The sequence below is a fragment of the Perca fluviatilis genome, chromosome 13 (genome assembly GCF_010015445.1).
Source record: "Perca fluviatilis chromosome 13, GENO_Pfluv_1.0, whole genome shotgun sequence".
In the NCBI taxonomy this organism is placed as follows: Eukaryota; Metazoa; Chordata; class Actinopteri; order Perciformes; family Percidae; genus Perca; species Perca fluviatilis.
In genome coordinates this window covers 31,323,129-31,346,624 of record NC_053124.1, presented here as the reverse complement: position 1 = coordinate 31,346,624, position 23,496 = coordinate 31,323,129, and the positions used below count along the sequence as shown (strand labels likewise).

At 41.8% G+C, this 23,496-nt stretch overlaps 1 protein-coding gene across 4 annotated transcripts in view; it reads left to right on the top strand.

The window, feature by feature from the left end:
• Window positions 1–23,496, top strand: part of LOC120571680 (glutamate receptor ionotropic, kainate 5-like) — a 309,529-nt gene that overhangs the window by 161,174 nt on the left and 124,859 nt on the right. For all 4 annotated transcript variants that reach the window (XM_039820748.1, XM_039820746.1, XM_039820745.1 and 1 more), the window contains one exon: window positions 20,077–20,241. In XM_039820748.1, coding sequence (XP_039676682.1) covers window positions 20,077–20,241 — 165 coding nt within the window. The remainder of the gene's footprint in view (window positions 1–20,076; window positions 20,242–23,496) is intronic.

Here is a 23,496-nt window from a genome sequence, read left to right as displayed (position 1 = left end):
TTGCTATCATGTGAAATAAGAGGCCATCAAGCCTGAAGCTGCAGACAGATGCTCCCCAGCAGTAAGCTCCCCTTGCTGTTCAAAAGGTGCCTCTGCACCCCTTTCGTTTCAGACCCTCCCACCAGCCTTTGGGCCACGCCTCCTCATTTACATTGACATGTGTCAAGTCCAAACGAAAAGGCAATGTTAAATGGAAATTGAAATGCCAAATATTAAATGAAAATTAAAAGCCAATGTTAAATTGAAATTCAAAAGCCAAATATTAAATGAAAATTAAAAGCCAATGTTAAATTGAAATTCAAAAGCCAAATATTAAATTCAAAAGAAAATTAATTCCGGTCTGGAATGAAAACTTGATTGGAACTCATCGGTCTGGACTTGGGTCTTGATTCAGACTGGTTGGTCCAGATCTAGAACTTAATTTGGGACTTATTGGTCTTGACCTGGAACTTGATTGGACCTTACTGGTCTGGACTTAGAACTTGATTGGGACTCGTTAGTCTTGATTTGGAACTTGATTGGTACTTAATAGCCTTGACTTGGAACTTGATTTGAAATCATTGGTCTGGACTTGGAACTTGATTCAGACTTGTTGGTCTGGACTTAGAACTTGATTCAGATTTGTTGGTCTGGACTTGGAACTTGATTCAGACTTGTTGGTCTGGACTTGGAACTTGATTCAGAGTTGTTGGTCTGGATTTGGAACTTGATTCTGACTTGTTGGTCAGGACTTATAGCTTGATTGTGACTCGTTAGTCTTGACCTGGAACTTGATTGGAACTCACTGGTCTTGACTTGGAACTTGATTTGGACATCATAGCCAGGACTTGAGACTTACTTGTGACTCATCATACAGAGGAATGATACACAGTAATCATACAAATGGGATGACATAACACTCTTTCACAGTTTTTCCTTAAAAAAAAAAACATTAATAGCACTGCACTTTATTGTTAACACCAAAAATGACAGAAGAAGTCCAAGAGAGAAGTTTAACACTAGAAGTGCTGGAATTCCATAACTACTAGAACTGCCGTGAGCGGTCATTTTGACCGCCAGATTCCAAACTCTATAATCTCTCATGATAAATACCTATTGCGATATTGTATTATGTATTGTGATAGGATATCTTTAGAAAAACGTAATAACAGCGAAATGTACATTTTAACGAGTTTAATTATACATTTGAGTAGTAATACGTGTTTCAATAATTCATATCATGGCATAGTAAACCGTAATTATTTCATAAATTCATATCCCTAAAAATATGGTGTGGAAATTCATTCAACTTAACTAATAACAGCAAAATAACAATTAAAAGTATCTTATTTGAACATTTAGCTATAACCTAACCTTGCACTGCCTCCGTTTTTGTGTCTGCTGCCGTGAATGGCCGAAATAGGTAAAAGTGACTGTATTTTCTTTGCCTTTTGTGTAATGTATATAAAAACAAGTTTAAATTAAAATACAGACTCTTTAAGGAAAAGTCAGGCAGCTGCAGGATTGTATTTTTTGTATTCAGCAAAGTTATTACATATATAAATTTCCAAACGGTCAAAATGACCGTCATGGCCTTTCTAGTGTTAAACCCCGCCTAGTGTCTCACCTAAATACAGCTGGCCAATCACTGTGGGGGAATTGGCTATGGTTGGCGAGTTTGAACTTGGTAAATAAGTTCTCGGATGCAAAGGAGAAAGTTAATTGGATACATGAGGCCCTTACGCCAAAGCTCTTTCTAGAAAGTGTCATTATTTACCCACGAATACTACTGCCTCTATGAATGAACACACACATTCTTTGTATGTATCCTCCTCTTTCTCTCCTGTTGGAGCTTGTTAACAAATAAAAAGACACACTTCCTCCGCATCACTTTTATTCTTTTTCCTTCACTCGTTACTCCTCTGTTTTGTTGTTTTTGTATCGCTCTCTTCCTGTGTTTCCTTTTTAGTTTTTTTTTCCTCCTCAACACCCACCCATGTCTCTGTTTGCCATCTTGATTCCTCTCACACTATCTCTCTTTGCTTTGTTTGTCTTTTTACGAGCCCCTCGAGGCTTCCCTTTGTCTCCGCCGCTCGCTCTGTGTTTCCATTTCTTCTTCTTCTTGCCTGCTCATTTTGTTTTCATCCCAGTTTGGATCGTTTGTAAGCGCAAATAGACTCGGCAGAAACTGGATCACCGAGCGTCTGCGTGACTTCCCCTCCGTTATTAACGGATAGCTCTGCTATCGGCACCTCTTACTTGTGTCCCCATCACGACCCGCAGAGGAAGATTAACTCCAACAATAGCAGAGACTTAACGTTGGGAAGTAAAAGTTCAGCCCACTCCTTGCAGCAGATACGTTTTTTTTTTTTTTCCCGGTTCATCTCTCAGCCCTGTTGGCCCCGTATTCAAATCCATGTTGCTTTTAATCACGCGGGGCTTGGAGGAAAAACCTGTGGACACTTACGTGCAAGCTACCATGGCAACCAGGTCACCTGGCGATGTGTAATGGCTCACCTTTTACTCTTCCATTAATGGCAGCTGATTGCTCTACACACACACACACACACACACACACACACACACACACACACACACACACACACACACACACTTATATTTCAGTCTTAATTTCTTTCATTTCTGATAGGTGGAGTTACAGTGAAAATAAGAAAAGTCTCACTTTCGCAAATTATATTATGGAGAAGGAAGACTCTCACAAGGGAAAAATATTAAGTAATAAAAATTGAAACATTCCACACCCAAATTAAAGGAAAAGGCTGGTTTTATATGTTTCTTATTGTCAAGAAATCCCATAAAAAGACCCAAACAAATAATGTTATTCTGTCTTGAATACTGTCTGTCTTCCTGTCTGTTGCTTTTCCCATTGCTTCCTACTGAAGACGTAGCCTTTATATTTAAAATCACCTCACAAATATATATTTTGTCTCTTTGTGTGTATTTAGTTAAATTTTTTTGTAAAGAAAAAAGTAATTTCCTAAAAACAGCTAGTTCTTAAACATTTTTTTATTTTTTTTTTTAAAGGGACTATTTTCGGTGGTGGATTAATCCACAGTTGGTGCTCTGGGGAGAATTTGGGGAAGCAATTTGTTCTTAATACGCCTCTTGAATCTATTGCTTTCTCAAGGCAGTTTTGTACTGATATGTAATCCAATCGGTTGAAGAATACATTTACTAACTCGAGTAGACATTTGACAGGAAGTTTGTTAATTTGACTCATTAAACTCATCCTGTATGTTTTAGGTTGTCAATGTTAAAGTCTGTCTCTTAGTGTTTAAGGCACTAAATGTCCTCGCCCCCTTCTACTGTATATCACAGACTTGCTATTGTTTCATGATCCTCCACAGCTGCCCTTTAAACTGTTACCAAGGTTGCCACAAAAACCCTTTGGTGATGCTACTTTTAGCCACTACGCCCGAAAAATATGGAACATTTTGTCTTTATATAGCCTGCTACACTTGCTGACTCAGTGGACAGTTTTAAACGACCACTCAAAACATATCTTTTTAAAATAGCCTATAACTAACAGCTTTCACTTTCTCCCTTCATCCTTGTGTATATGTATATGTGTTTTCAACTTGTCTTTCTTTATTGTTTGTTGCTTTTTGCGGTTAAATTGTAAAGCACCTTGCCCTGCATTTATTTTTGTGCATGAAAGGAGCTATATAAATGAAGTAGGAAAAAAAAATGTAAATAGGAAAATTGAGATAGGAATCTATTGATGTAATCTATTCTTTTTGCAAAACATTTAGACTATCTCAAATCAGGAGCATGGATGTTTTCTTTCAGCTGTCTTCAGGTGATGGAAAATGCACTTTAGTTCCACTCCAACACACTCAGCTATGGACACATTTTCAAGTTGTACCATTCAGTAGCTGAGAAGTAAAAAGGACTGATGAAGAGTTTTTGTCAATCAAGGGCTCGGGGAAACTGCCAGAAGTCAAAATGCTGGTACGTTTTGTCCTGCGGTGGATACTGCAGGGCACATTTACCTGCTGCTGCGACAGGACACGGAACATCGGGCAATCACGAGGACACACGCATATCCCAGTCTCGCATCGCCAGACCTTCCTCCACAGCGCTGCGGAGGAGGGTCTGGCTAGTCCACACAGCATTCCGGGATGGGAGAAAAACATGCTCTGGTTTATTGGCATTTCTCTAAACCAATCACAATCATCCTAGGCGGCGATAAGTGCCGGATGCAATAATGGTGCCTCTGCAAAATAGCCTCGGGAAGGAACTTGTTTTGGTGGAACATTTGTACTTTCAAAAGCTGTCTTTGACGTAACCAACCATCACCTGGAGTTTGTACTCTGCGACAAGTGAGCGTTTACTCGGTGAGCCTCTGTTCAACCACATGATGGATCACAAGAAAGAACTGCTGTTGATGAGTCGAGGAGCCTCACTTGGTCTGAAGATGGAATTTCATCTAGACGCTTCGTACAGACTGATGGCGTCCTTTTGTGTCAATGCAGCTGATGGATAGATAGCCCGAAGTTGGTATCTCTGAGGTTTGGATCCATTGTCCAGGAATGTATTATCATGTATTTCACCCTCTCCTGCACCGGCTTGCCTGATAAACAATGATACCCAACAATTTACCTAACATAGGAACAAACCTGTCTACCTAAACAAGGTTTTGATAAAAAGAATTCTTCTAACAAATATGCAAACCTGTGTGTGCCGGTGAACCGTGCATATTTAGATATTTACAAGGACACATGCACAAAATGTGTCTCCAGACGGCTGAAGCGTTTCACTACCTTGACACAATCTCATTCTCAAGCAAACCCTCCAAGAAAAAGGCAATTATAACCAACACTTCACATGACCAGCAATCAAATCACGAATCAGAAATGACCCAGCTGTAATTATCAATCATATGTCTGACATTTAGACTAATCGCCGTCACGCTGAGAAGTGACCCAGATGAGATCAGAGATGGCGACTGTAATTACTCTGTGTTATTGTCGCAGGTCTCCGGCCAAGCCGCCACACCAGCTCGCATTTAGTGTTTAGGGATGCTGATGCCACAAGAGAAAAAAACAGGAGCCAATATGTGGCTGAAGAAGAGAAAACAGCAGACGGTTGATTCAAACAGTGTGGATTTACACAAAGATGAAATGTTTGCCGTTGACCCTAACCCTAACCCCTATCCCTAACCCTTTGGTTTGTTTCGGAAGGAAGATAAATTTAATTCAACTCCGTTCCAACAAGATGAGAATCTACAGCGGCTCTGTGAGGCCTGTAGTGGTGCTTTGAGCTGAATGCTTACTTGCTTTGCCTCCACAGATGGAGCATTACACTCCTCTAACATTGTCGGATCAGCAGAAGAACCATAGAGATCGTCATCTTTATTCCACACATTCTTCTTCCTTGTCAAAACATGCCGCCTGCATTACCCACAACGCAACTGGACCACTCACAGTTCAGTCAGGGATTGTGATGTGTTCGTGGATGTATTGTGAGAGCTGGATGCACCGTTAATGGCGGCGCCCCTAGACCAGAACGACTTCCGGTTCAAGCGAGGAGCAAGAAGCTATCAAATAAGAGAAGTTACGATTCAGCTACTGACTGCAAAGAAGTACTGTTTAGATTTATACATACATACATTGCACCATGTAACTCCCTCTCGAAACCACAAATGGCTCTTTTCACATTTCTGTTTGTGACGTTTGGCTGCAGTGATGTCTCGTATCGCTCGCAGGCCCCTGCATTGTATCAAAATCATATTGTGTTTGTGTATTGTGATATCAGTAAATGGTGTATCGATATCATATCGTATCGTGATAAAACATGTGATGTGCAGCTGATGTAGCCTGGAGCAGAGATGAGCAGCGGGCTACAGAGGTCCTGTAAGATCACTTCTTTTACCTCACTCCAGATTATTATTATTTTTTCTTACTTTTCACAACTGTAAAGTTCAACCGACGCTGGAAACAAACTCTCGCGACATCTGGCAACACGGATAAGCCAACGTCAACTAACGTTCACCAACGCCCTAAAAAAACTAACGTTTGTGACGCTAAATAAGTCTTTTAGCTGTGTTAAGTCACATATTAGCAAAATGAAATATGAACTTTTCATCCATCCGCAGGACGTTCACAACATTTTCAAACGAGGCCGCGGCCATTTAGGAGACAGCAAGTTTGTACCGTTTAATACCATTGGCGCTTCACGGAATGCACTTTCTTTAGTTATAGAGAACTTTCGGTTGCGTTGTGTCACCTCCTCTAAAACCACAAATGCACACACCAATACAGGTGTACTCCGTGACCCGGTGACATCACTGTTGGGTGTGGTTACAGGTACCACAGAGCACATTGTGGTCAGAGGATCGGATTGCTTTGCACAGCCGTTCGCGTTCTTGTGTCGACCCTCAGGTAAAATCAGCATGCAGATACCTTCTGCTCCGGCAGGAATAAAAATCAAGTGCATAAATATTGTAGTGAAGGAGTTTAACAATTCAGCAGCATCGGTGTCCTTCAGCCGCTGCTAAAAAAAAAACCATGAATTATTTCAGTATATCAGTCATTCTGAAGGAGTCATTAGCTTCTGTTCGTCAGTAAATGCCTCTGAACTACAGAAGAGCCGGTGTGTAAAAGGTAGTTTGTCACCGCAGAACAGCGGTGACATTAATCCTTTAAAAATTACTTCAAAGTACATTTTTCAAATTCTGGGGGTAACTCATTTTGTAAGTGAAGATGTCGTTTTTTTCATTGAAAAGGCAAATGTCTTCATTTTAGGGGGAAAACCCAAACTGAATATAAATGAAGTAATACGTTTAGTGGAAGAAACTTTGTTCCCCTTTATCCGACCTCTGAGTCTCTTAAAGCTGCAAGGAATAAATGCATTTGAAAAAAATAAGGTAAAAAATAGTGATGGGAAGAGAAGAGAACAATCAGAATGGAAGCAGAGAGAAACGACCCGCCAGAGAAAATAGAAGTAAACAAACCCTTTTCGTCGGCCCGGAGCTTTAATCTGAAGGATTTTTTCCGTTTGAGAAAAGCAAACCAACTTTTTACAAACGCACCCTCGACTTTAACAAAGTACCTCTGCTAAATCACTCTCAAACTTCAACTGCAGACTTTGTCTCTGATTACTATCTGGGAATATGTCAGCATCTGACATGTGATTGAACTAACCAATCAGGGCAGACAATGTGAGGGCGGGAAAACCAACAGAGCAGGCACATAGAGGGTGCTATAGCCAGGTCACAAATCACAAGGTATCTCATTGCCAGACCTGCACAGCGCTGTGGAGATAGGTCTGGCTACACCACGGATGCATTCTGGGATAGGAGGGGGAAAAACACCCGCTCTGGGTTGTTTGCATTTCTTTAAACCAATTACAATCGTCTTGGGGCGGCGCCAAGCTCTGGATGCAGCGACGGTGACTCTGCAAAATAGTCTCTGGAAGGAACTTGTTTTGGTGGAACATTTGCACTCCGCAAAAGAAAACGCCCCATACAATATTAAATGAAGTTAACTGTTGACACAATACATGTAACGTGAGCTATTAAACCCTTGTGTTGTCTTCCCGTCGAACCTGGGTCAAAATTTCAAATTTACATTTTGGATTTTTTTGTCACTTTTCCCGGACGTTTTTTTGAAGCTTTATTCCAACATTTTTCTCACTTTTTTTCAGCGTTATTTCATCAATTATTATTAATATTTTTTTACTTCAAATGCTATAAAATTGAGTAAAACACCCAAATTCAATGAAAGTGCTGAACTGATTTATTTTACTTGTGAGGAGTAATGGTTGTATGAAACCATCCATGTTATTCCTTTTGACAATTTGGTTGAAAAAAAAAAAAATTTCTAACATAGAAACTTTTTCAAAATGGGTCAAATTTGACCCGAGGACAACAGGAGGGTTAAATTAGCTGATACACGGTTAAACAGTATTTGCTCATACCAGTCTAACGCCGTGTGTACTTCGTCCACACCAATCATGCCACCAATCGGTCCCAAAACGTTCCAGCTAGACAGGAAACGCCGTCAACATATTCTTTTTAAATCTTTACGATCATTCCCCGAAAGAACCGGTGGTTAGCTGCTAACGCTAGCTTTCGGGGCACTTGGTAATTTACTATTTCTACACCACTAACAAGGCTCAAAATAGCACCACACTTCAGCGGTAGCATAATGAGGGTCCCTACATGTAAACCGAAGCAATGAGAACTTTGTAACATGGTAAGTGTACAGACAGTTTATTAAACAGAGAATCCCAGATCCCAGAGAACGGTCGACTCGGTACACATGTGTTATTAAACCCTAGGTTCATTTTGCGCCGGAATTGTACTTTAAGCGTAGTACAAATTAATGTAGTTTGTAAAATCTAATGTTTTATTATAAATTAAAGTAGCCAACAATATAACAGCCTACGAGTCCAGCTGAAATGAGTAGACCATTAAACAATTAAATACAGAATTTGTTTTGACACTTTTGAAGCTTTTTTAAAAAAAATTTTTTTTTAAGGCTTTCAACCCTTTTTTCGTTTCTAAAATGCGAGGTTTTTTTTTCTGCGTTGAGTACTTTTACTTTTAATACGTTTAAGTCCATTTTCCCGACGATACTTTACAATATGCTACTTTTACTTAAAGGAATACGCCACCGTTTGTTGAAATAGTTCTTATCATGGTCTACCCTGGCTGTAGATAGGTGGGCCAATGCATTTTTTGTCTCAGTGCAAGTAATTAGGTTGTTTTTTTGTCTTTTGTTGGCTCACTTTTACTCACAACATGCTAACCGGCAACATAGGATTCCATTCACTACGCTAAGCTAACTAGCGGCAGCGCTGACAGTGTTGCACCGGACTAAAACAATGCATGCACAAAAAATGCGTTGGCCCGCCTATCTACAGCTAGGGGACCGTGATGAGCCCTATTTCAACAAACGGTGGCCTATCCGTTTAAGTCACATTTTCAATGCAGGACTTTTACTTGTAACAGCCTACTTTCACATTGTGGTATTAGTACTTTTACTTCAAGTAAAGAATCTGAAAACATCTTCCACCGCTGGTCTCATCTTTGTTTAACCTGCTATCTCCACATCGCAGCTCTCCCCACATCGCAGCTCTCCCCTCGAACCAAGTCGTCAGGGTGGCCCGCTCCGAGATAAATCAATACGCCCTTCCAAAACATGGACGCACACTTGTACACACTGGTCGATGTGTCCGTGGAGGCGTCTTGTTTGCCTGTGAAAACACACCAGTGCTGTGATTGTTCCCCCCCCGCCCCCCGGCCTACGGAGCGATGTGTTGTTTTCAGTCTCCGTTTGGTCTTGTCTCGTCAAATCTGTCGACCTCCCTGCCCTCCTCCCCCCAGAGTCCAGACTACCACATCTCGTATCAAAGAATATCAAATGCACGAAGCTCAGATGTGGGAAGTGACAAGAAGAACCTGTCTGTCCATTTCTTTCTAAAGTTACACACCGCCTCCGGTCTGCAGTGCTCCCTTTGCTTCGATAAAAAGAGTTTTTGTCGTCGCGTCTCAGGTTGAATCCAGAACAAAACGCACAGCGGCAGCCCGACTCGCTCTACAACCTCTTTACATGAATACAAGATGACGTTTCTGCACCGGCGGGCAGGGAAACGGGAGCAGAAGGCGCTTCCATCCTCGGGGTTGAAAAGTGAAGTTGAAACAGCATCATTTGATATTAAATTTGAGCGGAGCTTGTTCTCATGGCTCAGAGTTGGTAAACAGGGCTGTCATGAGGAACATTCACACACACACGCGCACACACACACACAAAGAGAGGAATGACACGAGTTAATCACAAACTGCAACAAATAGGGGCCTCACGAACACCTTCAGGGAAATCCTATTCAGAGAGATTCATTCAAAGGGTTAAAGAATTGTTTAAGAAGCACCTGCACCACATTTTCCAGCATTGTTAGCCTGTGTGTGTGTGTGTTGTGTGTGTGTGCTCGCGCACGCGTGCATGCGTGTGTGCGTGCGTGTGTCTTTCCAGCATTGTTAGCCTGTGTGTGTGTGTGTGTTTGTGCGTGTGTGTGTCTGTCTGTGTGTGGTCGCAGCAGTGACCCTGAGAACCAGATATGGTTTAAATGGAGATAGTGTCTAAACACTGCTGAGACTCTTTATCTCCCCTCTCATCTTCATCCTCCCTCTCTCTTTTCCTCAGAGGGCATTCTGGGAAGTGACTGAGCTCTACCTCTCTATCTGTTTGGGATCTAACAAGCATCACCCCCCCCCCCCCACACACACTTCCCACAATATCATTGTTGTTCTAAACTCTCCTTTCTGTGCTGGTCTGAGGATTTTGTCAACTTTGGATGGAGCCAAAGTCCCACTAGCCCCACATTCTCCACAGTGTGCATTTAAGTCCCGCCCCCCACCGGAGGGAGAGAACAACTATGGCTTGCTGCATTGCAAGTCAACGGAGAGCGGAGAATTGATTCCTCCTCCGGTGGGCGTGGCTTTCAGAGCATGGCGACCATGGGGGTAAGCCAGCCTCCAAAAAATTGTGTAACAGATGACAGTTAACAGAAATGTATTACCTGACTTGCTACGGAAGAGGACCAACACAGCCAGATAACCCGTCAAAGGCTCACCCCAGCTGTTCACGGCCACAGGCAGTGCACATCACCAATGCTCACTCACTGCTTCACCACAATCTCCCAGCAGATGACAGCCAACAGGAGAAGCGGGGAGGTGAACAATAGGTCCAACTCCAAAAAAAAGAAATTAATACCGTCTTCATACCTAACTGAGGCATTGACATGGCACAGGTTACAGCACCGCAGAAACACACCGGGATCATTTCGAGCCAGATGTAGACTCCGATAACATAGACGGTGGTCACTTCAGGCTTAACCAGCACCTAACCCCGGCCAAATCATTTTGAAAACGGGCGAACCCCACAGTCAATGGACCCCGCACCAGATCGGTTACACAGTATGCATAGGCCACCCCAAGAAACTGCACGCCACCGCAAGGACATCAGAATGCACAGCAGACTCATCAGAGAGAAAACGAGCACTCAAAATGAACGACTGGGCGCCGCTGTGTCCCTCAGAATAGCTACTGAAACCTTTTCACCATTCCCAGTTAAGCTAATCCATAAGAAATGCAAAAAAGGTCAAGCTCAGACTGTTGATTCTGACACACCAGTGCCTAAGATGCTCTTATTAAATTCTTTACTACCATCTCTCCTTAGATCCCCAACCTCCCTAGGCTTCCACTGTACTACTACACAGATTTTTAGATGGGACCAGGAACACTTAAACCTTTCTAAACCGTTGCGTCAACCCGATTTTTTGCAACAAGTCTCTCACCAAACACGGATTTGTTGAGTGAGAAATATTCATCAGCCAGAGCTGCGCATCAGACAACTTTACGTTTCTGCTCATTCAAATAGGGGTGACTCTCTCTGGCAAGCAGTTTTAAATTCCTCAATCAGCATAACACTGTTCGGTCAAAATGACTGATTTCACATCCCTGTACCATAAATATGGCATTTTTCATCAGATTGCCTGAGACCTTATGACCTTATTCCTTCACAAAGGCATTTCAACATATAACATTCATCGTGACTACTTTCTTTGAATTTTGAGTGATTTATTCAATTAGTCACACTTCTTTTGTTTACGGTAAAAATGACCGCATAGGAAGTGGAAGAGTATAATTTTCATCCAGGAGATAAAATCTCATACACACACTCCACAACTTTCCTGTGCTTGTGTAGCCAATCAAATGCAAAGCTCCTTTTCAAGGGACACTGCACCATGACTGCATTGCCATTTGTGCGTGACCAACAATGTTCGCACACACATGCATACACGCACACACACACACCCACACAAACAGACACGTACACACACACACGTAAATCAACACACAACACACACACACACACACACACACACACAAACACATGCACGCACACACACACTTCATGTTGTCATTTCATGTTGTCATGTTCCTTGTGCATGTGACCACAATGTTGCCAACACGCACCACAGCACACACACATTGAGCGCGTTTAAACTATTTGTCCTTGTTTATTTCTAAAGAAACACGACAATGTATAAAAGGCTCCATTACCTTGTATCTCACGTTATGGCCCCGTAGCAGACGTTTTGTAAAAAATAGGCTAACGATTGTGTCATAACCACGAGACTTACTGTCACATAGTAGAGGAATTACGGTATAGTACAGGAGAAGCTCGCAGGCTGTTTTAGCTGTTAGCTGTTTTAAGTTTAATTACTAATGTTAACTAGCATTTTAGTTAGCAATAATTAGCCTGTGCCTATATTAAGTAAGTAAGTAAAGTTTATTTGTGTATATATATAAAAATCACAAAGTGCTTCACAATAAAATGCAATACAACACAAGAAGTCACAATACAAGAAAACTGAAATACAAATAGAAAACATAACAACCAACCATAAAAACCCCTCGACTAAGTAAAAGCCTGCTTGAACAGCAGAGTCTTCAGCTGCTTTTTAAAAGATTCGACAGAATCCACACAACATAGCGAGAGAGGCTGTCATTCCGCAGCCTAGGAGCCACTGCTTGGAATGACCGATCACCTCTAGTTCTAAACTGAGCGCGGGGAACCACTAATAGCCTCTGACCTAATGATCTCAGACTACGGGCTGGGGGTATGTAGCTGTATCAAATCAGAGAAGTAGGAAAGAACTTGACCGTGCAAGACTCTCAAAGTAATGACCAGGATTTTAAATTGAATTCTATACTGGACTGGTAACCAGTGAAGTGCTGCTAAAACAGGTGCGATGTGTGCTCTTTTGTCAGCGTGCATTAAAAAGCCTTGCAGCAGAGTTCTGAACAGTCTGGAGACGATAAAGCTGATTCTTACTCAGACAGGTAAAAAGACTGTTACAGTAATCTAAACGTAAAGAAATGAAAGCATGAACGATCATCTCTAATTCATCCTTAGTCACAAGTGTTCGTAACTTAGAAATATTTCTCAGTTGGAAGAAACCGTTCCAAGAGTGGTGATCCAACGACATAGCTGAATCAAAAACCACACCTAAGCTCCTGAGACTCGGCTGAACAGATGAGCCTAAGTCCCCAATATGCTGCTTTATCTCAGGGATACGACTGTCAGGGGCGATATTATCTCCTAACATATACTTACGCTCTCCGTCTCTGCAAGACCTTAGTGGTCCCCTAATACTGTATCTGAAGTCTCTTTCATACAGACCTTAGTGGTCCCCTAATACTGTATCTGAAGTCTCTTTCCCGAAATTCAGCCTTGGTGCAGAATTACAGCCACTAGAGCCAGTCCCACAATGAGCTTTCCTTAGGATGGGCCATTTCTGTGTCTGTAGCTATTGAGGAGGAGAGGGGGGCAAGGTGGAGGGTGGGGGTGTGGCCTTGACCAACTGCCACTTTGCTCGTTTGAAAGCCATGATGTCTCTCTCTCATGGGTGGGCCAAATTCTCTGGGCGGGCAAAGCAGAGAAAGGGAAGGTAACCTTTCCTTTTATGACCTCATAAGGAGAAGATTCCAGATCGGCCCATCTGAGCTTTCATTTTCTCAAAGGCAGAGCAGGATACCCAGGGCTCGGTTTACACCTATCACCATTTCTAGCCACTGGGGGACCATAGGCAGGCTGGGGGAACTCATATTAATGTTAAAAATCATAAAGTGAAATGTTCATGCCATGGGACCTTTAAAGTGCAGGAACCCACAACAGTCCTTTTGAGGAAGGACACGATAAATCGCCTCTTAGTTCGCCTCGAGGGGCGTTAATTATTTAGGACACACAAATCAAATCCAGAAGAAACCCCAGTGGCAGCGGCATCGGCGATAGCTGCCTTTCTGCTTGTTACTGAGCCTGAGCAGCATGTTCACTTTGATTTCCAGTCTCGTTGTGCGGGGGTCTTTGCTCTGCAGCCTTACAGCTCAGTGTCCACTGAAACAAGGAAATAAGGAAGGATGAGTTAACGCTGCAAAAAAGAAAATCCATCTTAAAGCTCGTAATCAAGTCCTGGGCCTGAAAGTTTTTTTTGTTTTTTTCCTGTCTCTCTTTCGTCTGTGTTTAAACAGGAGAAAAAAATCTCATCTGGTACTCAGGTCAGTTTGCAGCAGCAGACATTATTTACATCCTGGTATTAAAATGTGATCTTCCCTCTGGATACACGTTTCCATAGACAAGCCGATTGCCCTCTCCTCGTGTCTCCAATCTGCTACCTGCTCTCTGCGAGCGTTCTTTTCCGTTGCATTCAGCCCCCTCTCCGATAACAGGGCCGCATTTTTTTTCCCAGCGCCCTTAAAAGGTCCCATGGTATGAAAATTTCACTTTGTGAGTTTTTTTTTAACATTAAGATGCGTTCCCCCCAGCCTGCCTATGGTCCCCCAGTGGCTAGAAATGGCGATAGGTGTAAACCGAGCCCTGGGTATCCTGCTCTGCCTTTGAGAAAATGAAAGCTCAGATGGGCCAATCAGGAATCTTCTCGTTATGAGGTCATAAGGAGCAAGGTTACCTCCCCTTTCTCTGCTTTGCCCACCCAGAGAATTTGGCCCACCCGTGAGAGAGAGAGAGACATCATAGCTTTCAAACGAGCAAAGTGGCAGTTGGTCTGCACCAAGGCTGAATTTCGGGAAAGAGACTTCAGATACAGTATTAAGGGACCACTGAGGTCTATATAAAAGAGACTTCAGATACAGTATTAGGGGACCACTGAGGTCTATATAAAAGAGACTTCAGATACAGTATTAGGGGACCACTGAGGTCTATATAAACGAGACTTCAGATACAGTATTAGGGGACCACTAAGGTCTATATAAAAGAGACTTCAGATACAGTATTAGGGGACCACTAAGGTCTATATAAAAGAGACTTCAGATACAGTATTAGGGGACCACTGGTCTATATAAAAGAGACTTCAGATACAGTTTTAGGGACCACTGAGGTCTATATAAAGAGACTTCAGATACAGTATTAGGGACCACTAAGGCCTATATAAAGAGACTTCAGATACAGTATTAGGGGACCACTGAGGTCTATATAAAAGAGACTTCAGATACAGTATTAGGGGACCACTAAGGCCTATATAAAAGAGACTTCAGATACAGTATTAGGGGACCACTAAGGTCTATATAAACGAGACTTCAGATACAGTATTAGGGGACCACTGAGGCCTATATAAAAGAGACTTCAGATACAGTATTAGGGGACCACTAAGGTCTATATAAAAGAGACTTCAGATACAGTATTAGGGGACCACTAAGGTCTATATAAAAGAGACTTCAGATACAGTATTAAGGGACCACTGAGGCCTATATAAAAGAGTCTTCAGATACAGTATTAGGGGACCACTAAGGCCTATATAAAAGAGACTTCAGATACAGTATTAGGGGACCACTAAGGCCTATATAAAAGAGACTTCAGATACAGTATTAGGGGACCACTAAGGCCTATATAAAAGAGACTTCAGATACAGTATTAGGGGACCACTAAGGCCTATATAAAAGAGACTTCAGATACAGTATTAGGGGACCACTATAGTGCCTGACAAAAGTCTTGTCGCTTATCTAAGTTGTAGGAACAACAAATAATAACTTCAGAAATCAGAATCAGAAATGGCTTATGAAAGGCAAAGGCTTCTGGATTATGCATTTTATACCAAAAAATAAAGTATTGTATCATTCATTGAGTTTTATAATTGAATTAGGACAGAAATGTCAGATTTGGCTTGGACAAAAGTCTTGTCGCATACAAAAATACAGTAATGTACGGTAGAAATTATATTTTATTTTGAATGCACAAACATGCTACAATAACATCAGAGCATATGTAAAGTCATGGTGCCTTGGGAAAAAGGAAATGAGCTTGGAGGACTACATCCATATGTCTCGGCAATTACTCAAATAAATGATTGATGAAGTCATCTGGAATAGCAAAGAAAGCAGTCTTGCAGGACTCCCAGAGTTCATCAAGATTCTTTGGTTTAATCTTCCAAGCCTCCTCCTTCATCTTACCCCAGACATGCTCAATAATGTTCATGTGTAGTTATTGGGTTGGCCAATCCTGAAGCACCTTCTTTGCTTTCAGGAACTTTAATGTGGAGGCTGAAGTATGACAAGGAGCGCCATCCTGCTGAAGAATTTGCCCTCTCTTGTGGTTTGGAATGTAATGGGCAGCAAGAATTTGTTGATACTTCAGGCTGTTGATGTTGCCATCCACTCTGCAGATCTCTCGCACACCCCCATACTGGATGTAACCCCAAACCATGATTTTTCCTCCACCAAACTTGACTGTTTTCTGGGTGAATCTTGGGTCCATGCAGGTTCCAACAGGTCTTCTGCAGTATTTGCGGCAATTGGGATGCAGTTCAATGGATCATCAGAAAAATCAACCTTCTGCCACTTTTCCACTGTCCATCCTTTCACCAAGCTGTGGGCCTTTGCAAATGCAACAAAAATTTTTTTTTTGTCTTCTGTTTAATGTTAGTTTATGAGCACTAATTCGGCAATGGAGACCACTGCGTGAGAGAATTCGACAAACTGTTCTTATAGATACAGCAGTTTCTGGTGGCCAGCCCAGAAAAAGGGCTGGCCCTGGACTGTGGGAGCCACAAACTGTCCTCTCGAACAGTTGTCTTACGGGGTCTGCCTGACCTGGGCTTATCATGAACTTCACCAGTTTCTTTAAATCTTTTTCTTATCCTTTCCACTTGACGTTTGGATACATTGAAGATGTCTGCCACCTCAGCAGCAGACTTAGTCTTCAGGCTCTTGATGAGCACTTTGGTCAGGTTGCACTTCACATGAAGGTCTGGTGTGCTGGAGTTCTTTTTATACACACCCGGGAATGTGTTAATTACAGTATTTGTCACAGGTGAAGCTCTAATCTGTGATTGGTTGAATCATTTAAAGACACGACAAGACTTTTGTCCAAGCCATATCTGACCTTTCTGTCCTAATTCAATGATAAAAATCAATGGATGATACAAGACTTTATTTTGGTATAATAAGCATAATCCAATAGACTTTGCCTTTCATATATGCCATTTCTGATTCCGATTGATCAACTACAAGTCAAGTTATAATTTGTTGTTCCTACAACTTAGATAAGCGACAAGACTTTTGTCAGGGGCTGTATATAAAAGCATCCAAAGAGCACCATGTCATGGGACCTTTAAAGTGCAAAGCGGGCGAGTCAGAAGGGAGGCGCTACAGAAATAAACATGCCAGGTGCTACTGTACACAGCCGCCAGGTACTCCCTCTCTACCATTTCTAGTAGGTGGAAAAAGAAACGATGACGATGTCGTTTTTTTTTTCAATACGCTGCAGCTGCTCCAGACGCTTCGCTCTGCTCCATGTTCAAATCCAAGGACATTAAATCTATTTTTGGGGTCATCTCGCTGCTGCTGATGTTTTTCTCTTCTCACACTCTGTATAGGTTGTTTTTCACCTGGCTGACATTCAGTCATTGTTGTCCCATTTACATCTGCAGACGAGGGCAGTTTGTATCTGGATCATTACAAACTCGCTTTGCCAGAGCCTTCCTCCACAGCGCTGCGGAGGAGGGTCTAAGCTAAGCTAAGCATTGTACTTCTGTAGAAGGGGGCAGCAGCTAATTGTGATTTAGACATCTATATCATGTTTAAGTGGATGCTATATTTAGAAGAGACTGTCCTCCCCCAAAAAGCGCTCCCAGAAGTCATTTGTTCAAGCAAAAAAAAAAAAAATATATATATATATATTTACATTTATAGTAGCGGCGTCCTCTAGTGGCCGTAGAAATTATGACGAGAGCAAAGCAGGAAGTAAGGTGACGACATTTTAGAGCGCCAAATCAACACAACACAGGACTTTCACTCGGGAGTGAAAGTCCTGTAAACGGCGAGGGTTTTTTCAACTTAACTTAAGCGAGGTGACTTCTGATTTTACCCCAAACCACGATCTTTTTTCTAAACTTAACCGAGTAGTTTTGGTGCCTAAACATAACCAAACTGCGACCCTTTAACAACGTTAAAGACGTGTTTAAAACCGCGACCGATGTTCTCTGGTTTAGATATGAGGTCATATTTCCGCCACTGCTAGGGGCACTAATTTATGATACGCTCCCGTTAGTGATTGTAGGGTAGGACAACAGATTCTCACTCCCATCTTGTAAAATATGGACGCTTGGTCAGGTGTCCTTTAGCGTAATATAACGCGCTTTGTCTAAACGCGCTTGGTCGGGACTATTGGTGTCCCTTTTTACGCAGTTATGTTAAGGAAAAGGTCGTCACTCTTAGTGCTACGTCATCTTCAAACGGCGTGTAGCTGCTGCTCTCCCCGGAACGTTCTACACACACGCTGAAGGGCGCTTTTTTCTTCGCTTCAGACGCTGGCAGCCACTGTCCAAATGTCCGTATTTTACGAGTTTGGAGAGAGAAGGGGTTGGGTAGGAACAAATGACCCATATCGCCGTATATGGTTTGGAGGACTTGTTGATTTGGAATATTTTCAGCGCTTTACCAGCCCTGATTAAGTTTACGGGGGGGGGACACAGAAGTTGCTTGTCTATGCTGCTGCCGCGATCGGTTAGTGTGTTGGTGTTATTGCGTGACTTTGGCAGCAGGTTAGAGCAGCAACTCCCATGTCGTGCGAGGTAAACACTGTTTTTTTTTTTCTTCAAAAGGAGTCTCGTGGCTTTGAAGAGAACATAGATAACTGGCAGTTTGACAGCCATAAAGTGGTGAAAATATTCTAAATATAGCGTACACTTAATTTGACATGCTCTTTAACTCGCTTGTGTGTAATGCAGCGTACAGTTTTGCGGTCTCTGCGAGCTTTGAGAGTAAACGGTTACTATGGCCGAGCAAATGCGATGACTACATACGATGAAACTTGAAAATCAAGTGAAAGTGAGATCCAAAAACACGCCTGCGATTGCCGCTGATCGCCGTAAGTGCCGATTATAAGACAAAATGGAGATCTTTGAGATTGCAACTTTAAGTGTATCATGACAAGTGGAAATGCGTATCGTTCTAAACCGATAAATGATCGTTATTCAACTGTAAATAATCACCGTAGAAATAATCATTCAATTGCAATCATGACTTACATATGTGAAAATATAAGTGTATCACTTACACAACGTCTAGGCAGAATGTACGATCTCAAGTCTCATCACATTTCCATCAGTTTCTACACTGATACATTTGTCAAACAATGTTCTGTTTTCTTAGCTTCCAAACGCAGCATCCTGAACAGCTGTTGTTTGTCCAAAAATACCATCAAAACAATGAAAAATGTTCAACGCATGTGTTCGTAAGAAGGTGTGTAAGGAACTGAGGACAACTGCCATCTGAATGTATCTTCGGGATGAGGAGATGCATATAAATAGCCCACTGGCTGTCAGAGTATTTGTAGCTGTAGGGCAAAAGAAAATGCTAATGCGGAGATGGGTGTGAAGTGTGTTGAATGAAAAGTTTCTCCCACCAAACAACAACAAAAATAGTTGCCCGCCCTGAAATAACCATGGAAAACATCGCAAATATGAACAATCAAGTATTTTAGAGGATAATATAGCTATAGAAAATGACAGCTATCTGCAGTTTACGGCTTTTATACTTGTGTTTGAAAACTGGAAGTTCCTGGTGTGGCATCATGTTGCCTTCCCCGTGAGTTATGTAAAGAAACAACAAAAGGTGAAAGTGTGGGCTCCGACGGGACTTCATGGTTCGTTCAGGTGCACCTCGTAATGATGTTGCCTTCCACATAATACAATGATCCCAGTCACTTACATAAAGTTGAGGCCTCCAGCTTCTTAAATAAACACTGGTATTGCATCGGTATTGGCCGATACCAACGCCCAGGTATTGGAATCGGCACTGAAAAAGTCGGATCGATGCATCCCTAGAGAAGATTGTAATTATTCTGAAATAATAACACTTAAGACATGACACATTTCTAAAAAAAACACCACCAATTATGGTCATTTTACATCTTTTACATCAGCCTTTCCCTTTGATTGTCCTTAGATGTCCTCTAACTAAAATCTCATAACCCCAGGTATGGCCGGTCTGTTGGTAAAGTGAACTCCTCTTTACACATTCTTCATTTCTGAACCCTTCTCTCCGCCCAGCGGCCATTTTGGATGACCAGTCAGCGTGTGGTCGTGGCGAGCGTCTGGCGCTGGCTCTGGCGAGGGAGAACATCAACAGTCTGATGGAGGGCTCCTCCCAGGCGAGGGTGGAGGTGGACGTCTACGAGCTGCAGACGGACTCCCAGTATGACACCACTGACACCAGTAAGTCTCCGTCTCCTTCGTTTTCTGTAATACCTGAACGTGTGCAGCTGCTCTTCACTCTGACAATTCCAGTGGTAAGGTAAACTTCAGGAAACGCTGTGTGAGGAGGCCAGGGCAATGTAGCATCGACATGAATTTAACGGTAGTGCAGCAGGTGCAGATGATTATCCCAGGCTCAGTAAACCTGCAATTTAAATACCACACGTGTTCATCGGAGCATCACACCAGAGAGCAAACAGGCTGTACAATGAAAAGTTAAAGGGTAACTACCATTTTTTTCAACTGGGACCCTATTTTCCTATGTTTTTGTGTCTACGTGACTGATGGGAACAACAATCTCTGACATTGGTCCAGTATTAAGCGAGATCGCTGCAGTTGGCAGCGGCGAAACAAGCTACAATCTAAGTTAATAGGGCAATTGTCCAGCTTGTATTTACCTTCACAAAAGTGCTCGTTTTACCGCTGACAGGCTCAGATTAATATTCTAAGTGTCTGACAACATTATGGAAAGGATCCCTTCAGAGATAGACCTTTAAAACATCTTTGAGACCTTTCTGTTTAACCAAAAACAGCTCTGAAGTCGCTAGCTCTAAACCCACCAGACTCCATTTAAACAAGCAATACTTTTAGCGTGTATAGAGCCAACATATTTTCACATGTAAATCAGTAAACTATGTCGACCCAAAACGGCTTTTCAAAGTTTTATTTTGTTTCTGTCAACTATGAATGAAGTGTATTTTAAGATGGTAAAATTACTGTTTATTTACATGGAGTCTGGTGGGTTTAGTGAACACGATTTCAAAGATGTTTTTTATGTTAAAAAAAGGATCTTACTCTTTAACAGAAAGGTCGACCTCCTTTCGAAATCCTTTCCATAATGTTGTCAGACACTTAGAATATTAATCCGAACCTGTCAGCGGCAAAAACAGCACTTTTTTGAAGGTAAATACAAGCTGGACAATTGTCCTATTAACTTACATTGTAGCTTGTTTCACCGGTCACAAGTCACAGGTTATATCAAGTCAAGTGGAGTCCTTAGTTAAGGCAAGTCAAGGATGTAGCAAGTATGTAGCATAAACCTATACCACACACCGCAGCATTTATAGCCGAAGGAAATTTGCAATCCCCCGTCCCTAGATGCCTTTAAAATACATAAAATGCAATAACAAATACATAAAAGACAGTACAGAAGGAGAATCTGAATCCAATTGCTGTTCTCCCTTAAACATTAAAAGGTATCTTTGGTATTTTTAAACCTGAACTCTATGTTCCCATGTGACTGATTGGAACAAACATTTTTTTGTATTAGTTCAGTACTAAGCAAGAACGCTGAAGCCAGCAGCAGAGAAACAATCTGCAATTTGACATTAATGGTCAATTGCGCACCTTCACTTTACATCCACTAAAAGTGCAGTTTTGGCCACTGACAGGCTCACATTATTATTCAGAGTTTCATCACAGCAGAAAAAGCACAGCTGGGAAAAATAACATTCATAATAACTCTTTGTTGATGATTTGCTTGAGCTAATCGTTTCCACCTCCTTTAAAGGTCCCATGACATGGTGCTCTTTGAATGCTTTTACATAGACCTTAGTGGTCCCCTAATACTGTATCTGAAGTCTCTTTTATATAGACCTTAGTGGTCCCCTAATACTGTATCTGAAGTCTCTTTTATATAGGCCTTAGTGGTCCCCTAATACTGTATCTGAAGTCTCTTTTATATAGGCCTTAGCGGTCCCCTAATACTGTATCTGAAGTCTCTTTTATATAGACCTTAGTGGTCTCCTAATACTGTATCTGAAGTCTCTTTTATATAGACCTTGATGGTCCCCTAATACTGTATCTGAAGTCTATTTTATATAGACCTTAGTGGTCCCCTAATACTTAAAAAAACATTTTCATGCCATGGGACCTTTAAAAACACTCCAGCAACCAGAACGCCGCTGTATCTTTAAAGACAGAAAGACGGAGGGAGCGAGTTGAAGAGCAACAACACGCGTGCCGCTGTCCAAAGGAGACATCGTCAATTAAAGTATCCATATCTCCCCTTGCTGTAGACACTACTGGAATAATTTCACTCACTTCTCTTAGGGCGTTTTCACACTGATAGTTGGTTTGCTCTGGTCCAGATCAGTTGATGAGTTTGTAAAATTGTAATATGGTTCCACTAACGCGCCCCCAACCTATTTACTTTAAGCCCCTGTCCATACTGTCAGTGTTTATGGTTTAATGAACTGCCTGTGATGGGCCAAAGGCAGTTTTCCGCCATGCAGGACAATTATGCTTTATTTCATTTTGGATCTAATTCATTCTGTTTATTATGAATATAATCACATCATCGCACTCGATGACTTTCTGCTCGAAACATGATGGGTGCAGACATCCAGATGAATGATGGCGGTGTTTTACACATTCAGAGCGTGTAGCGTCGTGTGGCGCGAGGTCATCGTGACCGGAGAGCTCGCAGCGTTCTGCACCACCAGCAGCTGCTGTGGATGTTTATCGATTACCAACTGCCTGCGGCGCGAAAAGAGACTTCCCGCAGGAGCGCCACTTAATGTCTGTAAGGGCAGAGCGACACACAAACACACACACACACACGCGTGCACGCACACACACACAGAGAGAGACACACTCACAGTCAAATTGGCACAAATTGTACAGTACAAATAACGCAGTAAACAATACGTTACAAATACGTCATGTTGATCCGTTCCTACAGAAATATTTTGGATTAATAATCATCAATAATGTGGTTATAATTACTAAGTTATTCAAATAAAATAATAGAACAGCTCCTACGTCTGGTAAGATCAGAAAATGACATCACTTTACTGTAATGCAGCCTTTTGAACCAGGAAAAGACAAAGCCTACCATTTAACGATATTATTTAACGATATTATATATATAACATCTAGCGTCATATAACAATATCGATATAATATTGATATATTGCCCAGCCCTAGTACAAAGGATGCATTATGTCATTATGGCATAATGATCCGTTCATGCAGAAACAAAATGAATGGTTCATTTCAAACAACAACGTACAAAAGAATAAACATTAAAACGTAAAAGTGAGTAGGAAGAAGCATAATGCTTTTCAAAAGTCCACACCTTTACCCATCTTTAATTACAAAATAATCCTTATAAAGTAATGCAACCGTAACACCCATAACAGAAAACATCTTCAAAATCCAAAAACATTTGCCGAACAATCACTTGATCGAGTTACTATTCCATCATTACCTTAA